This window comes from Kryptolebias marmoratus, linkage group LG15 (assembly GCF_001649575.2).
Source record: "Kryptolebias marmoratus isolate JLee-2015 linkage group LG15, ASM164957v2, whole genome shotgun sequence".
Lineage (NCBI taxonomy): Eukaryota > Metazoa > Chordata > Actinopteri > Cyprinodontiformes > Rivulidae > Kryptolebias > Kryptolebias marmoratus.
The window spans coordinates 9,673,770-9,692,456 of record NC_051444.1 but is presented as its reverse complement, the minus strand read 5'-3'; the positions used below and the strand labels follow the sequence as shown (position 1 = coordinate 9,692,456).

General features: G+C 37.5%; 1 protein-coding gene across 2 annotated transcripts; it reads left to right on the top strand.

Annotated features, from left to right (window-relative positions):
* The first annotated feature begins 1,021 nt into the window (after nucleotides 1–1,021).
* Nucleotides 1,022–4,415, top strand: irf8 (interferon regulatory factor 8). 2 transcript variants are annotated; one of them, XM_017441112.3, is made up of 9 exons: nucleotides 1,022–1,122; nucleotides 1,244–1,447; nucleotides 1,758–1,941; nucleotides 2,030–2,130; nucleotides 2,328–2,385; nucleotides 2,761–2,808; nucleotides 2,904–3,296; nucleotides 3,392–3,507; nucleotides 3,605–3,802. In XM_017441112.3, exons 2-9 carry the CDS (start codon nucleotides 1,277–1,279, stop codon nucleotides 3,800–3,802), a joined length of 1,269 nt encoding a protein of 422 aa, XP_017296601.1. In that variant the 5' UTR covers nucleotides 1,022–1,122; nucleotides 1,244–1,276. The 2 variants fall into 2 exon arrangements, with proteins under 2 accessions (XP_017296601.1, XP_037835580.1); XM_037979652.1 differs by lacking the exon at nucleotides 1,022–1,122 and having other exon boundaries at nucleotides 1,277–1,447; nucleotides 3,605–4,415.
* Nucleotides 4,416–18,687: the final 14,272 nt, after the last annotated feature.

The window sequence follows — 18,687 nt, the reverse complement described above, 5'->3', positions numbered from 1 at the left end:
TCTAAGAACGCCTTCCCAACTGTCAAGCATGGTGGCAGTAGTAGCATGCTGCAGTACTGGTACAGAGTAGATGGATAAGGAATGAAGACTACCTCCAAACTCTTAAACCTCACCGAAAATCAACAGCTAGTTGGTTGAAACTTAGACACACAGCTGGGTGTTTCAACAGGACAATGATCCCAAACACACATTGGAACTGGCTTCTGATTGGATAACGCAGGCTAGTATTAGGCATCTGGAATGACCTTCCCAAATCTCCACCTTCCATCTCTTTTTGGAAGTTTACTGACACTGCTTAAAAGGTGGGTCTGTGCCAGGAAACCAACCAATTTACATGAACTCTACCGGTCCTGCCAAGAAAGGCGGTCAAATATCCAGACAGGTTTGTCAGAAGCTTGCTAATGGAAACAAAAACCGTGTGGTTGAGGCACAACTTGCTAAGGCACATTTAGCCAAATATTAGTGGTGGATGTATGTATATAATTGAGTCTGTGTGTATATTTCTGACTCTGTGTGAAAAAGAAAAAAAAAATCCACAATCAGTTCAAACTTGTCCACCCAGTTACTATTTTTAAAAATCCCTCAAGTTATATGTTGTACAGTCATTCCAGTCTGGAGAAAGAATGGCTCGAATAAACAATTTAAAGTCCGGTTTTATTAAGCCTTCGTGATCAGTGTATGTAAACCTGTGATCGCAGCTGTTTACCTGCACAACATTTAGTGTGGTTTCACATCAGATGTGAGTGGGCTGGCAGGGACGCGTTCCGTCCCTGTAAATCCCCCACAGCACGCAGTAACTTGTGACTTTTACGGGTTCAATCAGGGCTCCACGTCCGCGCGGCTTCGAGCGTGGGTAGAAGCCGCTTTTACAACCAACACTTGTGTCAGGCCATTTCTTGTAAATACCCGCAGTTCGCAGAACGAACTCTTCCTGTTGGGGCCGTCTGAGAGGCTCTGATTGGTCGGACCGCAGCGGCTTCGTCAGGGCCCCGCCCCCCGCTGCTTCATTCATCCCCGGAACACAGACCTTATAGGAGTGTGTCCGGGAGAAAGGACCTGATTTAATCTGACAGCGATCCATCTGTCAACACATCAACCAGGAGCGCATCGAACTACCCATCTGTGAGTGCTTTTACTTTCTCTTTCCAGGCGTAACAGTGGAAGTTTGACTTTTCCAATATGTCTTATTTATTTATTTTGATAAACTGATCTGTATTCTGTTCTCTTTTTTCTGTTTATTTAGGCACAGTTAAAAATCTATACGTTTGCTGTCGAGATGTCCAACTCTGGAGGTCGGAGACTGAAGCAGTGGCTGATGGAGCAGATCCAGAGCGCACAGTATTCCGGGCTGCAGTGGGAGGATGAAAGCCGCACCATGTTCCGAATTCCGTGGAAACATGCAGGAAAACAGGATTACAACCAAGAAGTTGACGCATCCATTTTCAAGGTCTGAATGTTTGCTTTGAGTAGTTGACTGGAAATAGGGTGTTACTGAGAGGTTCCTTTTTTTTCTTGCAGAGTAAAATCAAAACTTAGCCAGAAATCTCGATGGGTGCTTTTGTCAAATCAAACCTATCAGTTAAATCATCAAAAATATTTAAGATGTAAACAAGTTGAAGCATTTTTGTTTGTTGGTCTTTCTTTCTTTCTTTCTTTCTTTCTTTCTTTCTTTCTTTCTTTCTTTCTTTCTTTCTTTCTTTCTTTCATCCAGTTCAACAACTTCCTTTTGTTTGACCTTTGACCCTTGTCCTCCACAGGCCTGGGCCGTGTTTAAAGGCAAGTTTAAGGAGGGGGACAAGGCTGAGCCTGCAACCTGGAAGACCAGACTCCGCTGTGCGCTCAATAAAAGTCCTGACTTTGAGGAAGTGACCGAGAGGTCACAGCTGGACATCTCCGAGCCCTACAAAGTGTACCGCATCGTGCCTGAAGAAGAGCAGAAGCGTGAGTTTCTGTAGTTTCTACGCATTGCCCCAGTGTGTTGGTATGAAATATGAACAGAACCACAAGTTGCTTTTCTTTTCTCCTACAGTTGGGAAAAGTCCAGTAATGCCCATGGCAGCTGCCACCAGCTCTAATGATTTAACAGAAATGGACTGCAGCCCTGCAGAAATAGAGGAGTTTATGAAAGAGGTGAGATCTCCTCTCACTGTAAATATTTCCCCATGCTGTTTGTTTCATGACACTTTTCTCATTTTGTCTCACCTCTCAGCTTTTGTGTCACCTTTCTTTCTGTCAGTATTACACTGTATCGTCACCTCCAGCACTTGTTGCACTGTCAGTCTCCACAACAGCATCTTATAAGAGTGTTTTTTGTTGTTTTTTTGCAGGATGAGGGCTGCAGCATCCAGACAAGTCCAGAGTCTTGGTCCCAGAGTAGCACCATTGGTAAAATAAACTTTTCAACCAGTTTACACCAGGTTTAATTAAGCTTTGCTCTTCTTTCAGTGATGTAATCTGCATACCTGTCTGTTTTCTCAACTTACCTCCTGTTTTTCTGAGACATTTGCTTTGAATAACCCCAATGGAAAACTTTTAACCACTTGTCTTTGCAGCTGTGGGTGATAATAGAAGCTAGCTGCTTGTCTGTTGAATTCTGCAATGGAACAATTGACTAATATCCTGTTTAACTTTGCTGACTTAAGTGATTATTTTATTTTTTTTTTTTGTAAATTGTGCTAGAGAAACGCTCTTTCTGATGATGCAGCAAAGCACGACATGACACTCCGATTCTGTACAAACTAACCTCTACTATCATTGCAGCTTTCCCACTGCATCAGGACCCAATGCCGTCAGGCCCCTCCAGTTCAGGTATTTAGCCATTCATGAAAGCATCATAATAGCATCTTTAAATATTCATATTTGTTTTTGTATTTTTAAATCTTACCAAGTGTTCTTTTCTCCAGCTTTCTCTCAGATGATGATCACTTTTTACTACGGCGGAAAGCTGATGCACAACATCCTGGTGACCCATCCTGAAGGCTGCAGGATTTCCCCACAGCAGCACCTGGGTCGTGGCGCCCTCTATAGTTCGGACAGCATGCAGAGTGTTCATTTCCCCCCCGCTGAGCTCATTGAGTATGACCGGCAGCGTTACGTCACACGTAAGCTGCTGGGCCACCTGGATAGAGGTGTGTTGGTGCGTGCGAACCAGGAGGGCATCTTCATCAAACGGCTGTGTCAGAGCCGTGTCTTCTGGAGCGGACTCAGTGATGTGAGCTCCCAGTACAACTCCATGCCTGGCAAACTTGAGAGGGATGCTGTAGTCAAGATCTTTGACACTGGAAGGTTTTGTCAAGGTGAGCCTCGCATATTTTGGGTGTAATTTTAAAGCTTAGACGATTAAAAATCAGTGGGTAGGACCCTCATTATTGTTGTTTCCTGAATATTCCAGCTCTGCAGCTGTATCAGGAGGGTCAGATCCCTGCCCCTGACCCCACAGTGACTCTGTGCTTTGGAGAGGAGCTCAATGATCTCAGCAGCGCCAAGAGCAAACTGATCATTGTGCAGGTAAGACCAGTCCCATCAGAACATACAAATTTACTACTCATCCTATGGACAATTTTTGTATAAAAACACATCCTTCTCACTACTCTTTTAACAACAGGTCACAATGGTGAACTGCCAACACATGCTGGAAACAACGAACATGCGTCGCTCTCAGCCTTATGCCAACAACCCAAACGTAGAGATGTGTGACGACATGGCCACTGAGCAGATGGCTCGGATCTACCAGGACTTGTGCAGCTACAGTGTTCCCCAGAGGTCAGCCTGCTACAGGGACAACATGCCGATTACTGTCTGATCAGATCACAGCCTTCCAGCACTGACTGTACAACACATCAGGGGGAATCTAGATTCCTCTGATGTACACTGACAAAGTGAAACAATAGATAGTTAAAGATAAGAATGTGCCTATTTTCTTTTCTGACAGTAGGACTTATTTTAGGCCGATGCTCAATATTAAAACCTCTCTAAGGTTTGTTTTGCTAGTGAGTTTTGTATATTTTTGTGTCAAGACAAAGGGAACAGGCTAGTGTTCATTCTACGCTTTATCATCAGAAGATAGTGTTCATGTATCACAAAGAAGTCAGATAAAATATCAATAAATCCTCATTGCAGTCTGACAGAAAATATGTAGGCAGTTCAGTTCTCAAACTAGATCTTTTTTTGTTGTTGTTTTTCAGTATTTGCAGCTCAGTTGATTCTTTGTGTAGAAAAAACTCAGCAAATTAATATTTCCTACATATTGTTGTATTTTCTACAGAAAACAAACATATTTTTATATATTTTGTTAAAAATTGCATAAGGTTTTACATGCAATAAGGGGTTATTGTACAGATAGGTTTTACTATCAGACTATATGACATTCTTTTGTATAGTGTCTTTTCAAATAAAACTTTTTTTACTGAACTTCACCTGTATTTGTCTCTGTGCAGTTATTAAGTTGATTTCTTAAATCTTAGAGGCTTGAATAATTCAAATATACTACAATCACTGTATATTAAGAAGTGGATTTTGATTTGAAGTTTTAAAGCTACAGGGCTAAAATATACAACACAGTGAAACTCGTTCCATCAATAGCTTGTTTAAATAAATAGAAACACCTGATGCATGTCAGGTGTAAAACAGACTTATTAAAAGTAATTTTTCACAGATTATCCAGCATATTTCCTGTCTGCCCTGAATGCTTGAATGATTTTTCGTTGTTGTTATTTTGGTTTTTACTTTTGTAATGGCTATTTTCACACAGGGATTCTAAATGTCTCGTTCTTTATATGTTAAAGATCTAATTCAATTAATTAAAAGTTTGAATAAAAAAATTCGGCTTTTAAGTCTAATTTGAAATAGAAAATAGAACATGTGGTATGAACAATGCTTGGCTGCACAAAATACAAATCTCTGTAGGGCTGAATAGGTTACAAGAACTTTCATATTTAAAACAAAATAAACTTGAAATTGTGTTTGTTTGTCATGGGAAGAAGATTAAACTAAAAGGATTGCATTTGGAGGAGGAAACTCTCATCTTACTGATCCAGACAATTTCATCATAGTGTTAATATGTACAAATAAGATTTTTTTTTCTTTTTTTTTACAGCAACAACAACAACAACAACAAATGTTTTTGAGGAACTGCACCATGTCTGAGATGGTCATTTACTACGAACACATACAGTTGTTCACTTTGGCTTAACAGTGATGAAATTAAAACAGTGTTTGAAAGTAAAAGAAGGATCTAGACAGGGAAGCTCTCAGACAACCCCCCACCCTTACACACCCACATACACACACACATATATTGTTGGTGACTAATAGAGAAAGGACAGGAACAGAGGTGACCAACTGGGACCAAATGATTAAATGATTCACAGTGAGACAACGGCATCTTCTCCTTCCTCCCTTCCTCTCCTGTTTCTCACACATTTGGTCACTGAAGGAGAAACATGACAACACTATCTCAAATGTCAAATGCACATGGAGGAATATTCAAAGGGAAGTGGACATCACGGTATCAACTAGATCCTCATACACACACTTGTGCACATAAAAAAAAACAATTATTACTTCAGAAGACATTCATTAACTTAAGTTAATTTCCTGGATATTTACTGTAACCTAACTTAACCTCAATCACTAAATTTTCTGCAAAGTGTACCCAAAACTCAAATACTTTAAAATGCTTTACAGCATTTTGTTTTTCCTGTCGTCAGAGGATTGACTGACCTCTGCAGAGTAACTTTTAAAAATACAAACTCTGTGTGTGTTTTTGGAGCATTGGAATGTCTTACATTGACTAAAAGTTAACCAACAATAGATTAATTGCATCATTTTGTATAAAAATAAACATTAATGAGTGGCTGAATTATTTAATAAAGCACTGCTGTACTACAATAAAAATTGTGTTTTCAAACAACTATATCAATTCATCATCTGACTCAATGATTCCCAAACTTTTCACCTTCCAATCTACAAAATAGGTTAAAGATACAAACATTCCAATTAGGCCAATTAAATAAGAACATAGGGACTGAAACCACCATTAGACTGTTTTGTTTTGCTTATAACAACATGTTTTATCTCTTGCAGCAGTTATAAAAAAAGAATTTAGGAATTATTTTTTAATTTGTTTCAGGAAATCATCTCAAGACCCTAAACGGTGTTAGTGGGGTCCCAACCCCAAATTTTGGAACCATTATTTATTGCTTGTATTGTCATAAAATGTTCTATTAAAAGTCATGAGTGATCACTATGAACATGAAGACTGTTTAGATATTTGTTGGATAAAAAACATATAAATCTTTTGTGAAAAAAATCATTGCATGGAATTAGGGATACTTCTGAAACCCTTTTCTGGTAGAAGGTTTGCGAATGCTCTCCCTGTATTTACTCAGTTAACGTCTTTAAATGTCACTGCTCAAAAGTTTATTGAGTTGGCTTTTAGTATATTTTAAATCTGCACAATTTTAATCTGCAAATGGAAAAACATAAAAACTATTTACAATGAATTAATAATACAAAGAACAAAATGTAAACCATCTTAGATCAGTCACCAAGAATGAAATCTGTTATATAAAGAGAGGGGATCCAAATTCTGTATTTCAAAAACAACAACAAAAAGTTTTTTATTTACAATAGTATGTTTAAGTCTTGTAACATTTCTGCACATTTTTAAACTTGATTTAGAAATGCATTGTTATTGAGTTCTGCTTGTGACATGTTTAATTTTGATTAATTTACAAAGATATTTGAATTTCAAACAGCAATCTGTGAGTGTTTCTTGAATTGTTAGCATGGTTTAGAAAAAAAAATACATGTTGTTTTTGGCATATCTAATTTGAAAGTGTAAGTAACTGATCAGAAGGCAGCTTGGCTTTTAAATAAGACTTCTGAAAGCCTTCTCCAGTTTTGAAGAAAGCTTTTGGAGGAAAAATAAAACATTTCAAAATCTAAGTAAATAATTCCTGTTGCCTTCAGCTGAAGTAAATAGGATTACAATGAACAGAAAAACTGAGACTCTATGACAACACTTCTGAAACCCATTTTTATTCAACACAAAATCTGATGGCATGAACCTCAACCTGGCAGAAAAAATTACATGCAAGAAGAACATCCAGATACACCTCAACCTTCTTAAGTCAGACTGAAGTGAAAAGGTTTGATGAATCAATAGTAGAAACTGTTTTTTGGAAATTACAAACCATATCTCCTCCAGGCTGACAGGAGCCGAACTGTCTTTATCAGCACAAAGTTCAAAATCAAGTACCATCCCACGAGTAACATCCCATCTGAAAGCATCAAATGATTCTGAGCAACAGGTTAAATCAACACGTGTCAATAGATGACATGACTCTCTTGGCAAAGCTGTGGATATTTCTGAAAAAAACATCCCTCATCTTTATCATCTTAATACCTTATAGTATTTATTAAGTAAAAGAGTGAGACAGTGGTGCTAGAACTGCAACAAGCAGTTAATGCCTCACAAAACAAAAAACATAATGAAGGAGAACTCAGACTTCGGGCAAAACTGGAAAAAACGTTTCACTTTCAAAACTACAGTCTCAGATCACAAACACTCCAACTGTGGTTTTAAAAGACAAAGTGACAAAACACAAAGGTAAACATTACCTGCCCTCATGTTTCATTGAAATACTTGGTTGGCATCATTCAACATGTAATGAACATTTTCCAAATCTGCAGCACTGAACATGTTCTTTTATTAATAAATGTGGGTTGGTTTTGTAGGTTTTTGCAGTCATTACATTTCTTTTTTTGTTTGTTTTTACACAGGATTTTAGAGGCATAATTATTTAGGTTTTGATCGATATTTTGTGTTTGCTTGTTTTTCTATCTGCTTGGAGTGATTAAAAGTCAAAAATCACAATTTGCTTGACATTCATTTAATGAAGTAAACTTGAACAAAACAACCTGCATTTCAAAAATCTTTTTTCTTTACAGGTTACTTTCATTTACCTCAACATTATCACCTTTCTGGCTACCCACATCCCGTCGCTGCTACACTTTGCATGCGTAAATGCACAAACACACACACACGAGCACTGAGCTGTGAGTTGTATGTGTACACCAGCTTCCCCGGTTTGGGCTCCTCAGGGACCATTGCCCCACCCTGGTCTTCCCCTCCACCACTTCCATCACCTTTTACACTAAGTTTTGTTTTTCTTGAATACAAAACTAAGCTTAAGTATTTATGCACCATACAGTAATAAACAACATATCATTTTTATTTAAACTAGTAGTAAGTTGTATTTTAGTTTGTTGAATGGTTTATAATGGTTTATATATCTCCAAGTCTATCTTTATGGTATTGTGCAGATCATTTATGTCCTTTATTTGATTAAAAAGATTCTTTTGAAAGAGTTAGTGACATGTTTGTGGATTTCCATCTGCTCAAGTTTCTCTTCATTAAATCAAAGTTTACGAATATATTCGAGTATCTACCTCGTTGTCAGGCCTGTGTGTTTATAGCTGTTCCTCTTTTCGGGCAGAAGTTGTGTGCTGGATCTTCTCTTTGGGCTCCTTCCTGTGCTTCCTGTCCAGAGACAGATCAGGCGGTCAGGGATCAGTGTTGTCAAAGAGTGCAGCAACAAGGACACAGACTGACGCAACTCTCAGCTGTCCCTTCACCCACTCACTCAGCTCTGATGTATCCAGTGCTGTGTCTTTAAAATGCACGGAAATTCAGGCCTCTGATGACTTTAGAACAGTTTTAAACACTGTAAATATTTGTCATCACTGATCAGCTGAGATCAGTAATATGTGTCATCTAAACTTTAATAATAAGGTTTGGGCTTTTATCTGTTGCACTTTTACAGCTCTTTTTGCCATCTAGGGGCATAGGAGTATTAATAAGTCGAGTTGAATTACATTTGTAAAGATCACATGATGTTTTGAAATTGAAGGCAGATTACTGTAAGCACTTTTTTGTAATACAGCAAACTTCATCTTCTTCGCTTTTACATGTTCGGTTTTTCACCACCACATCACACATCTTCCAGTGTGCCATGAAACCTTTTTTATTACCTTTATTGTAGATTCAGTGTGACATTTATCGTCCTCATGCATTCATTTTTGTACATTTTTCAGCTTACTGTCAGAAAACATAAAGAGTTAACTTTGAAAAGACCTGGAGGAATGTGAGGCAATCGAGACCTTTAGTTTGATAGACATGAACTGATACTAATTAGAGGATATGATCCATGCTCAGGAGCTTTAGTACCTTTGTATGTGTGTGTGTGTGTGTGTGTGTGTGTGTGTGTGTGTACACACTCAACGTGTGTGGTTAGGTGGCCCAGGATGTGGGCTCTACGTCCACCTGCGTCTCCAGTGACAGCATCCTCAGAGTTCTCCCAGTTCCTCTCTGAATACCTATTCTCATCTCAGCTACGCTGATTCTAAACCAGTGTTCTCCCCAGAGACACCACCAACGCCTTCAGCTTGCATAACGCAACCTGCTCTGGGTTAATCACAACATCCCACCTCCGCATACCGTCTTTACGCCGTGTTCCACTCATCTGACTTCACATGAATGAGGCTTGTGGTTGTGTTCTTTTATTAAACAGCTCTTTTATTTTAAACATGAAAATGGTTTTCGTCAGAGATTCTAAGTGTTTACAGCCATTACGAGCTTTGAGAATGTCTGCAAATTAAAAGAAAAGGTCAGTGCTGAGCCTGCAGCTGACCTAACTGAAGAGTCAGCAAAACAGAGAAATCCTGAAACATCAAAAAAAAAGAGAGAGAGAGAGAGAGAAAAACATTTTAAAAGAATTTCCTTAATCTTTTAGAAAAAGTACTTCCAAATTAGTTATTCCTCTTTTGCCTGACTTCCTTGAAGCACTGCTTTTCTAAAAAAAAAAAAAAAAAAAAAAAAAAAATCAAAACTGCTTCCTTTTAAGCAGTCCCTTTAGAAGAAACACAGGAGCAGATGTCTATGGTGGTTGCATATGATGGCAACATCGGTTCTGTTTGTCGAGCGTCGCTGATGGTTTGTTGTGGGAAGCCTCAGACGCCACAAGAGATGTTGCAATCCAAAGAGAGCCAAACTGCAGATGCTGAAATTTGAGCAGAAAATCCTCCTTTTGGCAGAAATGTTCACAGGCATTGGCTAACTTCCTCCCAAAAGAGGTGGGAAAAAGAACCGATCAAACCTTTTAGGATACCTATGCAGCATCTCAGTGTTGTTAGGTTTTAATAAAATCAAAATTCAGGGCAAGTGAAAGTATAGAAGCGTTTCCAAGAAATCGGTGTCGGAAGTAGAAGTATCACTGGCGAGAAAATGTTCCCCTTATTGAGTCCCTCGGTTAATATTTTTCTTTCTTTTCTCAGAACTGGCTCATGACATTATGCTTGATGTGAAGAAGATCAGATCATACGTTCTTAAATTCATCAAAAACTTAGCTGTCTGTTTAATTTTTTAAATTGTTTGTCTATATTTTAAAGTAAAAAGAAGGTTCTCATTGTCTCTGCTGACCAGCATTAATACCAGCAACACGGTCAAAACAAACGTGCTGCATAACAAAAAATTGGGTGACACTTCAAGAATTAAGGATGGCTTTTGCAGTTTTGTGTGAAACATCTGTGTTTGTACTTGTTTAACTCCAAATTTGAACTGATCAGCAGTCTGCAGCCATCACAGTTTGATTCTTCTAGTCGTGTTGCGTAACATCATTTTAGTAGGAGACTGATCTGGACTGCTGGCAGGCCAGTCAAGCACACAGTGTTATCCAGCAAACTGCAAAGGGAAGGCTGACATTTTCCTGCTATAATAACCACAGGCCTCTCAGTAAAAGATGTCCCTTTGATAAAAATCCACACAGAAACATCACTAATTCACCTACCTCCCCTAATAGATGCTGGTTTTAACACCTTTCACACACAGCTGTAAATGTAAACGGTTCAGACTCATATTGCTCTGTTTTAAGTGCTCTTCAGAGTTTCTGATTGATTCATGCAGTTTAAGGTTTTAGCTCTGGGTGAGCCATGCAGCTTTCAGCTCATGTTGGTTTATTGATCATTGAGTCAGGATAGTTTTTCTGCCTGAGGGGTCTGAGATTATTCACATTCAGCAGAGGTTTCACTTTGATCTTTATGCACTGAGATTTCCCACACTACTTGATTATTTCCATAACATGAAGCTCTTCAGAAGATAATGAACCAAAGATCCTTTTTTTTCATCCAGAAATGTCTCTTTATTTTATTTACTTTCTTGTAGCTGAGAATTTGACATGCAGTGGTGAGTCTTGATCCATATTTGAATAAAAATGACTAACATTTAGTGAATGTTTATTGAATACTTGGCCATAACATCCTCATCTGTCATTCGTAGATCTGTGGATTTTTTTATGGAGACTTTTATGACTTTCTTTGCACCTCTCAGATTTGCCAAACACTCTGTAATGTAAATACTTCAGTAATAATCATAGTTTAGTGTCTGAGTTTTCTAACCCACAAATAAAGTTTGAGTGAACATATTGCTTTGTGTTTTTACTTCCTGGTATTAGATACTTTGAAAAATATTAGGTGCATTAATGGGTTTGGAAGAAAAACTAAAAAAGAGAACACTTATTTATCTAATTTTGTAAATTCAGTTAAGAATGTTTCCACAAAACATACATTATTTTGGATTAATAACATTTTTAAGGACAAAACAGCATCTGAAATGTTTGTTTAAACCTCTTATTAAAAGCATGTATTATGAAAACGTCTGTGACAGAAAATGCATTTTTCAGAGTAGCATAACTTATTATAGATAATATTAAAGTAAAGTAGCTATTTGTTAAAATATAAAAACATTTATCTAAAAAAATGAAATGACTCTTTAGCTCATATCTTTATCACACGTCTTCTTCTTAGTCTGTGTTTCTTCTAAGTCTTTTATAAATTTGTTAAATTCCAGATTACGTTAAATTTAAATCTTTTGTATGAACTCTATGTTTAGGGGGGAAGACAAAATCAGCTTTCTGAGACAGTTTTTGAGATGAGTTCCTGTTCTGGAGAATTTAGACAGTACTCCCCCATGTAAATAACCACACACATGCACACACACATGCACGCCACACACACACACACACACATAGAATATTCCATCTGTGTGCTCAGTGAACCATTAATTGAATTTTCTAATTTAAGTGAAAGGTAATATCCAGTCAAGTCACATGAAGTTCACATGATTTCTATAAAAAAGGTGATTTTTGTGAGTCATTAAAAAGACTATTTTTGCTTTTGTGAAACAAGATCAACTGAGTTCTTCAGAAATGTCATCAGAAAGGTCTTTAAACCAGACTATAGTTTCACTGACATTATTTTTCTCATGTTATGTGTGTCTGTACAGCATATTTAAAATAGCAGTTTATGTTTTAAAGCATTTATATTTAGCGATTGTTCAAAGAGGAGCAGATTTATTTTTGAGATGTGTATGCTCGCACAGTGATTGTGGGTGCATTTTAAAATGACCGATTATAGGGTTTTTGTGTGTTAGTGTATAAGGAATTGAAAACAAACACACGCACACACACACACACACACACACACACACACACACACACACACGCAGACACTTACACTTAAGAATAACACAAGATAACTTTGATACTTAGTGATGTTTTTCTTTATTACCTCGTTTTTAGTTGTTTTGTAGTCTTTTAACTCTGTTATCTCTGACAGCTTGCTAAATGAGTTCATATAAAGTTAATTTTTTGTAAAAAGGAAAAGAAAAAGAAGAAGTGTACTGTGTGTACTTCAATCAAAACAAGAATCTGTTTTTCGAAGACCAGTAACATTTCTTAGTTTCAGTGTTTGACATACTGAATTTTGGCAACTTTTTTCAGTCAGAAACGCAGGTCATATTTTTTCCAATCTGCGGTTGCTCTGATTATTATTTGAATGTCTTTATAGCATTCCAACTATTGGTACAATTTGTTCATTGTTTTCTGTTATGCTCTCGAAAGCTGCCACAAACACTTTGCATGAACACACGCAGCCATCTTTAGTTTTTCTGGAGCACTTTGATCAATTTTGTGCAGTTGTTTTTGCATTTTCTGCACGATCTGTGGCAGACTGACTGCGTTATTGATTGAGGAACAGAACCTTTGTGGCTTCAAACCTTGTTTCCAGTAATAGTGTTAAACTGACTGAATAGATCACAACAATTACGCAACCTCTTTCTGAGTTTAGAAGCTGTGCCCTGGCTGGGTAACAGGTGTGGATGGAATTTTTAAAGTTGCTCTAAATTGGTTCGAGGGCAGCTGAAGCAGTCTGTCGACAGCAGAAACTACAGTCACACTGCATACTTCCCTCTTTAAAATACCAGAGTCCTAAAATGACCATCACACGACCACTGTGGAATTACCTGGTAACACGCTGCTACCTTTAAGGCAGTGGGTACAGTTAGTTTTATAATTTATCAAATGTTCTAGGTCTGCCTATTGTGAATTAGAAGCAACAAACTGTTCTAATTATAAAAATGTCTGATGATGAGTAAGTGGAAATTATTTAGAGACTCATAAAGCAAAATCCTGCAGACAGGAGAGATTGCTAAAAAAAAAAAGTCATGTTTAAAAGCAGTAGTCTGATGAGAGATTCAATGATATTTTTGTCACAGGATTTGCATGTTTCTGTGCAATGCTACGCACCATCAAAGAAGAGCAACGTTGGCACTCCATAAGACTGCTGATGCAGAACTTCTATGCCTAGTTAACCATGATGATTTGCACAGTTTACAGTTCACATCAATAGAAAGAGCATGGGGGAAAATCTTGATTAAGTAACTTAGGGTTGAAAGTAAGACTTCTGTCGTGATGGAGCTAAAGCCATGAAAAGGAGAGAATGAAACTGGTGAAAAAGAGGAAATGATGTATTGAGTTTAAAAAGTGGCCTGGTTGCTGATTGATTATGTTTGCTTTATTTTGTTTTGTTTTAAAATATGTATTTAATGTATTTTAGTTTACTTCATAATTTTGAAGGAAAAATTAATAAATTAATATAAGGAAGGCAACTTTAACAATACAAGACTGTGGGATATGGCAACTCTATACTGCCATCTAGTGGTACTTTTTTCTACAAAAAACGTTTTTTTTAAACTATTGTTGTTGTTATTTTTTAAACAAATCTTTGAATTAAAAATACAAATTTTAAAGAATTTTTAAAGTATGTGTGGAAGCACTTAATATTTTATTCATGATTAAAATTGAGGTCAGTGCCATATCTTAATATGTTACGAGCGCTTTTCCAAAATTCTATTTTGAAAATGAACTTTGGTAGCAGTTTCTAAATAAATAAACTTTATCATCCATCCTTTAACTGAGGCATAATTGTAGGTTTTAGGCTTTTGGTAAGACTTTTTAAAAATAATTTTATTCACTGCCTGTATGCTGCTGATGAACAGGAGCAGGCTCTTCAGGGATGTGTTGGACATCATGAAAAACTCTCCCCTCCTTCACTGACTGAAAATGGTTACTTTAGGGAAAGCAGATCTGATCTGTTTGTAGACTCTAAAAGCAAATTGTTTATTTTTTTGTTTCTGCTACATTTAAAACCTACAGAGGTCATAAATGACCACAATGATGCAGATATTTTTTGGTAAATGCTACGTTGAGCAAACTGCACAATATTCCACCTAAATATCATTTAGAATAAAAAGATATTCAGCTTTACAAATGAAATGTTAGAATAAAATTAAAGATAAAATACTTGTTTTGTCTCATCTCATGTGTTTGTGGTTGTTTCAACAATTACAACCTTGAAAATAGAAATAGGTCTCACGGGAGGCAACATTTTGTGGGAGTTACTAAAGTTTTAAGTCTTGTGGAAGATAAGTCTGATCTTATCTGCAAACCAGTCATGCCAGAACACCACTTCTGATAACAAAAAGGTTCAGAGTTTAGTACTTGAATCATGTTGAAAGTGAATTATAGAATAGTTTTACCAGCAGGGAATGCTGTGTGAGAAATGAAACATTATGCCAAGCTTTTGTTAAATTACTAATCCACACAACAATGAAAAATGGAGAGGCCCTCCCTGCACAGCTACATGCGACTTGTTTACGGTCCTATTTTTACGCAGTGACCTAAGTCTCCACAGTCATATCTTATTTTTCTGTCTTTGTTCAGTCATGAATAAAAACTTTCCATAATGATCCAATGATTTTTACTTCAACCCACCGACTCTAATTGGATACTTGGCAGAGATTGCAGGCAGTGATGGCATACACTGAGCTGCGGACTCATCAGTCATGATCATTAGCTCCATTACCTCTCCTGACCTAAGATGCTTTCCTACAGGAGGCAACTAATGGATGACCTTCTTCTCATGATAGTTTTTTTTTTTTGTGTGTGTGTGTTTTTCTTGAGCGTGTGGGAAAAGCAGTCGCTGTTGTTTTTCAGTGTTATTTTGAGCATGAAATACAAAGTTCCTTCAAATTTTGGGGATGTGAGAGTACCTGTTGTGGTCAGAACAAGTGTGTTTCCATGAGAGAGGGGCTTTTTTCACATGCCTCACGTGGAAAAGAGGTTTTCAGTTTTTTGTTGCAAAATACTACAAAGAGACTGAAAGCTCAAAAACAAAGATGGTAACAATTTACTTGACTTCAACTCTTGTGTCTAATACAGTACAGTATTAATAAAGCAAAAACAACATAATACTTGATGCATTTGCTTCTTTTATTATCCAGTTGTCACAACATTTATTACAAAGCTTGAGCGTTTAGAAGAGTGTTCAGATAGTGATGATGTGTAAGTATCTCAAAAGAACAAAGCTGCGTGTTTGGTTCCACCATATAAGGCATCAATCCCCAGAATCGTACGACTCTGTGTGGTTTAGAGAGGGGACAGCTTTGGCCAAACATTTACTCCACCTCTACATTCAGTCCAGCCAAGGCAGCTGTGTTCTCAACCTCTTCATTGCATCCTGGATCCAGCAGAAAATTTGTGCGGCGCGGCAAAAAGAAGACCCAGTCTGCCCCCGAAGCCTCTTCGAGGGGCTAAATTACAACTTCCCGAGTAATGCTAAACCCAGGGAAACAGCCTGAGCGGCCATCCATCAGCCTGGGTGTCTGCATCCTCCAGAACAATGTGTGACCTGTGGGTGTATAGAAGGTCAGATGAGAGAAGACTTCCACCCTCATGAGTGTGTGTGTAGGTATGTGCCAAACACACACTGGCTCATTTTCACACTTACATCAAACTCAAATGTTCCTATAGATAGTAACATCATCATCCCATTTTTGTTCATCAAATCTTTTATGTAGGTTTTATTTCCTCCTGACTACAGCAGGTAACAGCAGAAAAGAATTATATTTTTTTTCAGTAAGGCACAACATAGAGTTACAGCAACAGATCAGATGTTTTAAAATGGGGTTTGAGGAAAGTTTATGAACAATTGCAGGGTTATCAAGCTAACAGCTAGTCAGAGCAGCAGGGCCAAGACCAGTATAGATTGCTTTTGGCTTAAAACAACTCCAATCTCAAAGCCTTCATAGCAGTTCTGCAAACTCTGCTTTTTAAGTCTTTACACTGCAGTCATTTTTAGATTACAAGGTTATTCTGGCAGAAGTTTTCATGACATTCCAGCTGGAAGGGCCACAGGCTGTATCTGAAGTGATGCTTGCTGTTGTATGTAATAAAATGTGTAATTGGCAAACATAACATAAAGGCTTGTAAAATGAGGTTTTGCATGAACCGCTATGGAAGTTCTGAAATTGCAGTTGTTGTGGTGGTCTTGGCCTTGCTTGGTCTAGCTGTTAGCTCAGCTCTTTTAATGATCTATAGATCCATTTCTGCCACTTCTCTCACTAAACAAAACTCATTCAGAGCCACAAAACATACTTCAGACTTTAAATAAAGATAACACGACTCATTAGGTGTTTTAAAAATGCTACATATAGAGACTACTGCATAATACAATAAAAACCAGCTAATAAATTGTTGACATTTATGTGCAGTTTTACACATTAGGATAAAAATAGACCAAACTCTTGTTGCTTAAATTTAAATACTAAACTATGCAACCTGATGTGAGTTCAGTCTATATATTTGTGAAAAAATAATTTTAAAGTATCCCACTTTTACACATATTTACATTAAATTGGACAGAAAAAAAGCTACTAAAACTTATAATCATTTGTATTTTAGTTGTCATCAAAGCTAAAAACAGCCACTGCATAGGAACGAAAAAGGTTGCAGACCCCGCGTTAGCTCATTAATTTGGTCTGAATCCGTTTTTAGTCCTGTAATGTTATGCAGACAAAGAGCTATCTACAACAGGTAACATATTAACTGTTCATAACCATTTGAATTTTATCATGTGAGAACTATTTTACTTGTTTAGGGGAATTTTTGGAGCTTTACTATTGAAGTTTTCTGAGGATGCATTTAGTTGTGTGTTTAAAAGCATCTTAAATCTTAAACTCCTTCTTAGACAAAACAAAAAAGCAGGACTTTTTGATAACTTGTATAAACAGCAGAGGAACATAAAACTAAGCCTGTTTTCTTTCTCTTGTTGTGTAACAGAGTCGTCATGGAGACCAGTGATAACCTCCTGCTCCATAGTTAACTGACCATCTTCCAGTCTGATGATCGTAAAACATGGCTGTAGGTGGGAAGGTTATAAAACTGTATGCAGACCGAGGGATGGGATCTGTCTGTGTCTGAGAACCTGACAGCTCTCTGGGTTCAGTCTGCACCCAGACCTCCTACATTCATGTCTCACTGTTTACTGCTCCTGCCTCTCACTCCTCCCACTACACATCTATAATTTCAGCAGGACCACACGCACATACACGACACACATGAAAACAAATGCACATACCAAACACAGGGGTCATTATATCTAAATCAACTTTAACTAAGTTTAAAATTACGAAGCTGTGATGACCTCAGCTTTTATTCTGCCTTATATTTAATGCAACATTTAAAAAGGCACTTGGATTGTTAAATTTCCCAACTTTGACTGATTATATTCATTTGGGTTGTCACTGCTAACCATGAGCGCACACATTATGTAGCTGAACCATCTCACTCCCTACTCCCTACGCCTAATCCTGATCTACATCACTGGGTCCCCCCCAGTACAGATGTGAAGCAGGGAGCCAGACTGGTGCTCGGTCCACACGCAATTTCCTGTAATAAAAGAGCAGTTTGAGATGATGAGCTCCGAGTGAGCTGATGCCAGCCCGTGATACCTGCACACCAGGGAATTCTGCCCACGTCTGACCCCAAAAAATGCTCTCTGCAAACAAAAAGTCTACTGATTGTTGGTCTAAACAACATGGTTATGTATGATGTCAAATAAACAAAAACTATATTAATGTTTTACCTATGATTCTCTGAACATAAACTGAAGTAAGAATCCTGTGATTGTTGAAAAGCGGGTGATTAGTTAGCTTAAAAACTGTGACAAATTCAATCCTATCCCTCCTCCTTTAATGTTTTTTTCCTACACTGTCCATTAATCATTAGTCAGACTCACTACAGCTCAAGGTTCATATATACTCTAACTGTAATCATGTCTTTAACCCTTAAACCACAGCCTCCTCTACTCTCACTGCTCCCACATGAACAGATTTCCTTGGAGTCCTTTTCAGTCTTTATTTCTTCAAAAACCTTATTTTTCCCCCTCTCTCACTGTGCTCTTACTGACACGATGCTCTTTTTTCCTTTACATTTCCTACCCTTCTGCAAA

What these genes read in the sequence shown, in the direction of transcription:
- irf8 (XM_037979652.1), top strand. Translation starts at nt 1,277, where the DNA reads ATGTCCAACTCTGGAGGTCGGAGACTGAAGCAGTGGCTGATGGAGCAG. An exon ending in GTCCCAGAGTAGCACCATTG is followed by an intron (nt 2,386 to 2,760) that starts GTAAAATAAACT and finishes CTATCATTGCAG; the next exon opens with CTTTCCCACTGCATCAGGAC. An exon ending in CACTGGAAGGTTTTGTCAAG is followed by an intron (nt 3,297 to 3,391) that starts GTGAGCCTCGCA and finishes TGAATATTCCAG; the next exon opens with CTCTGCAGCTGTATCAGGAG.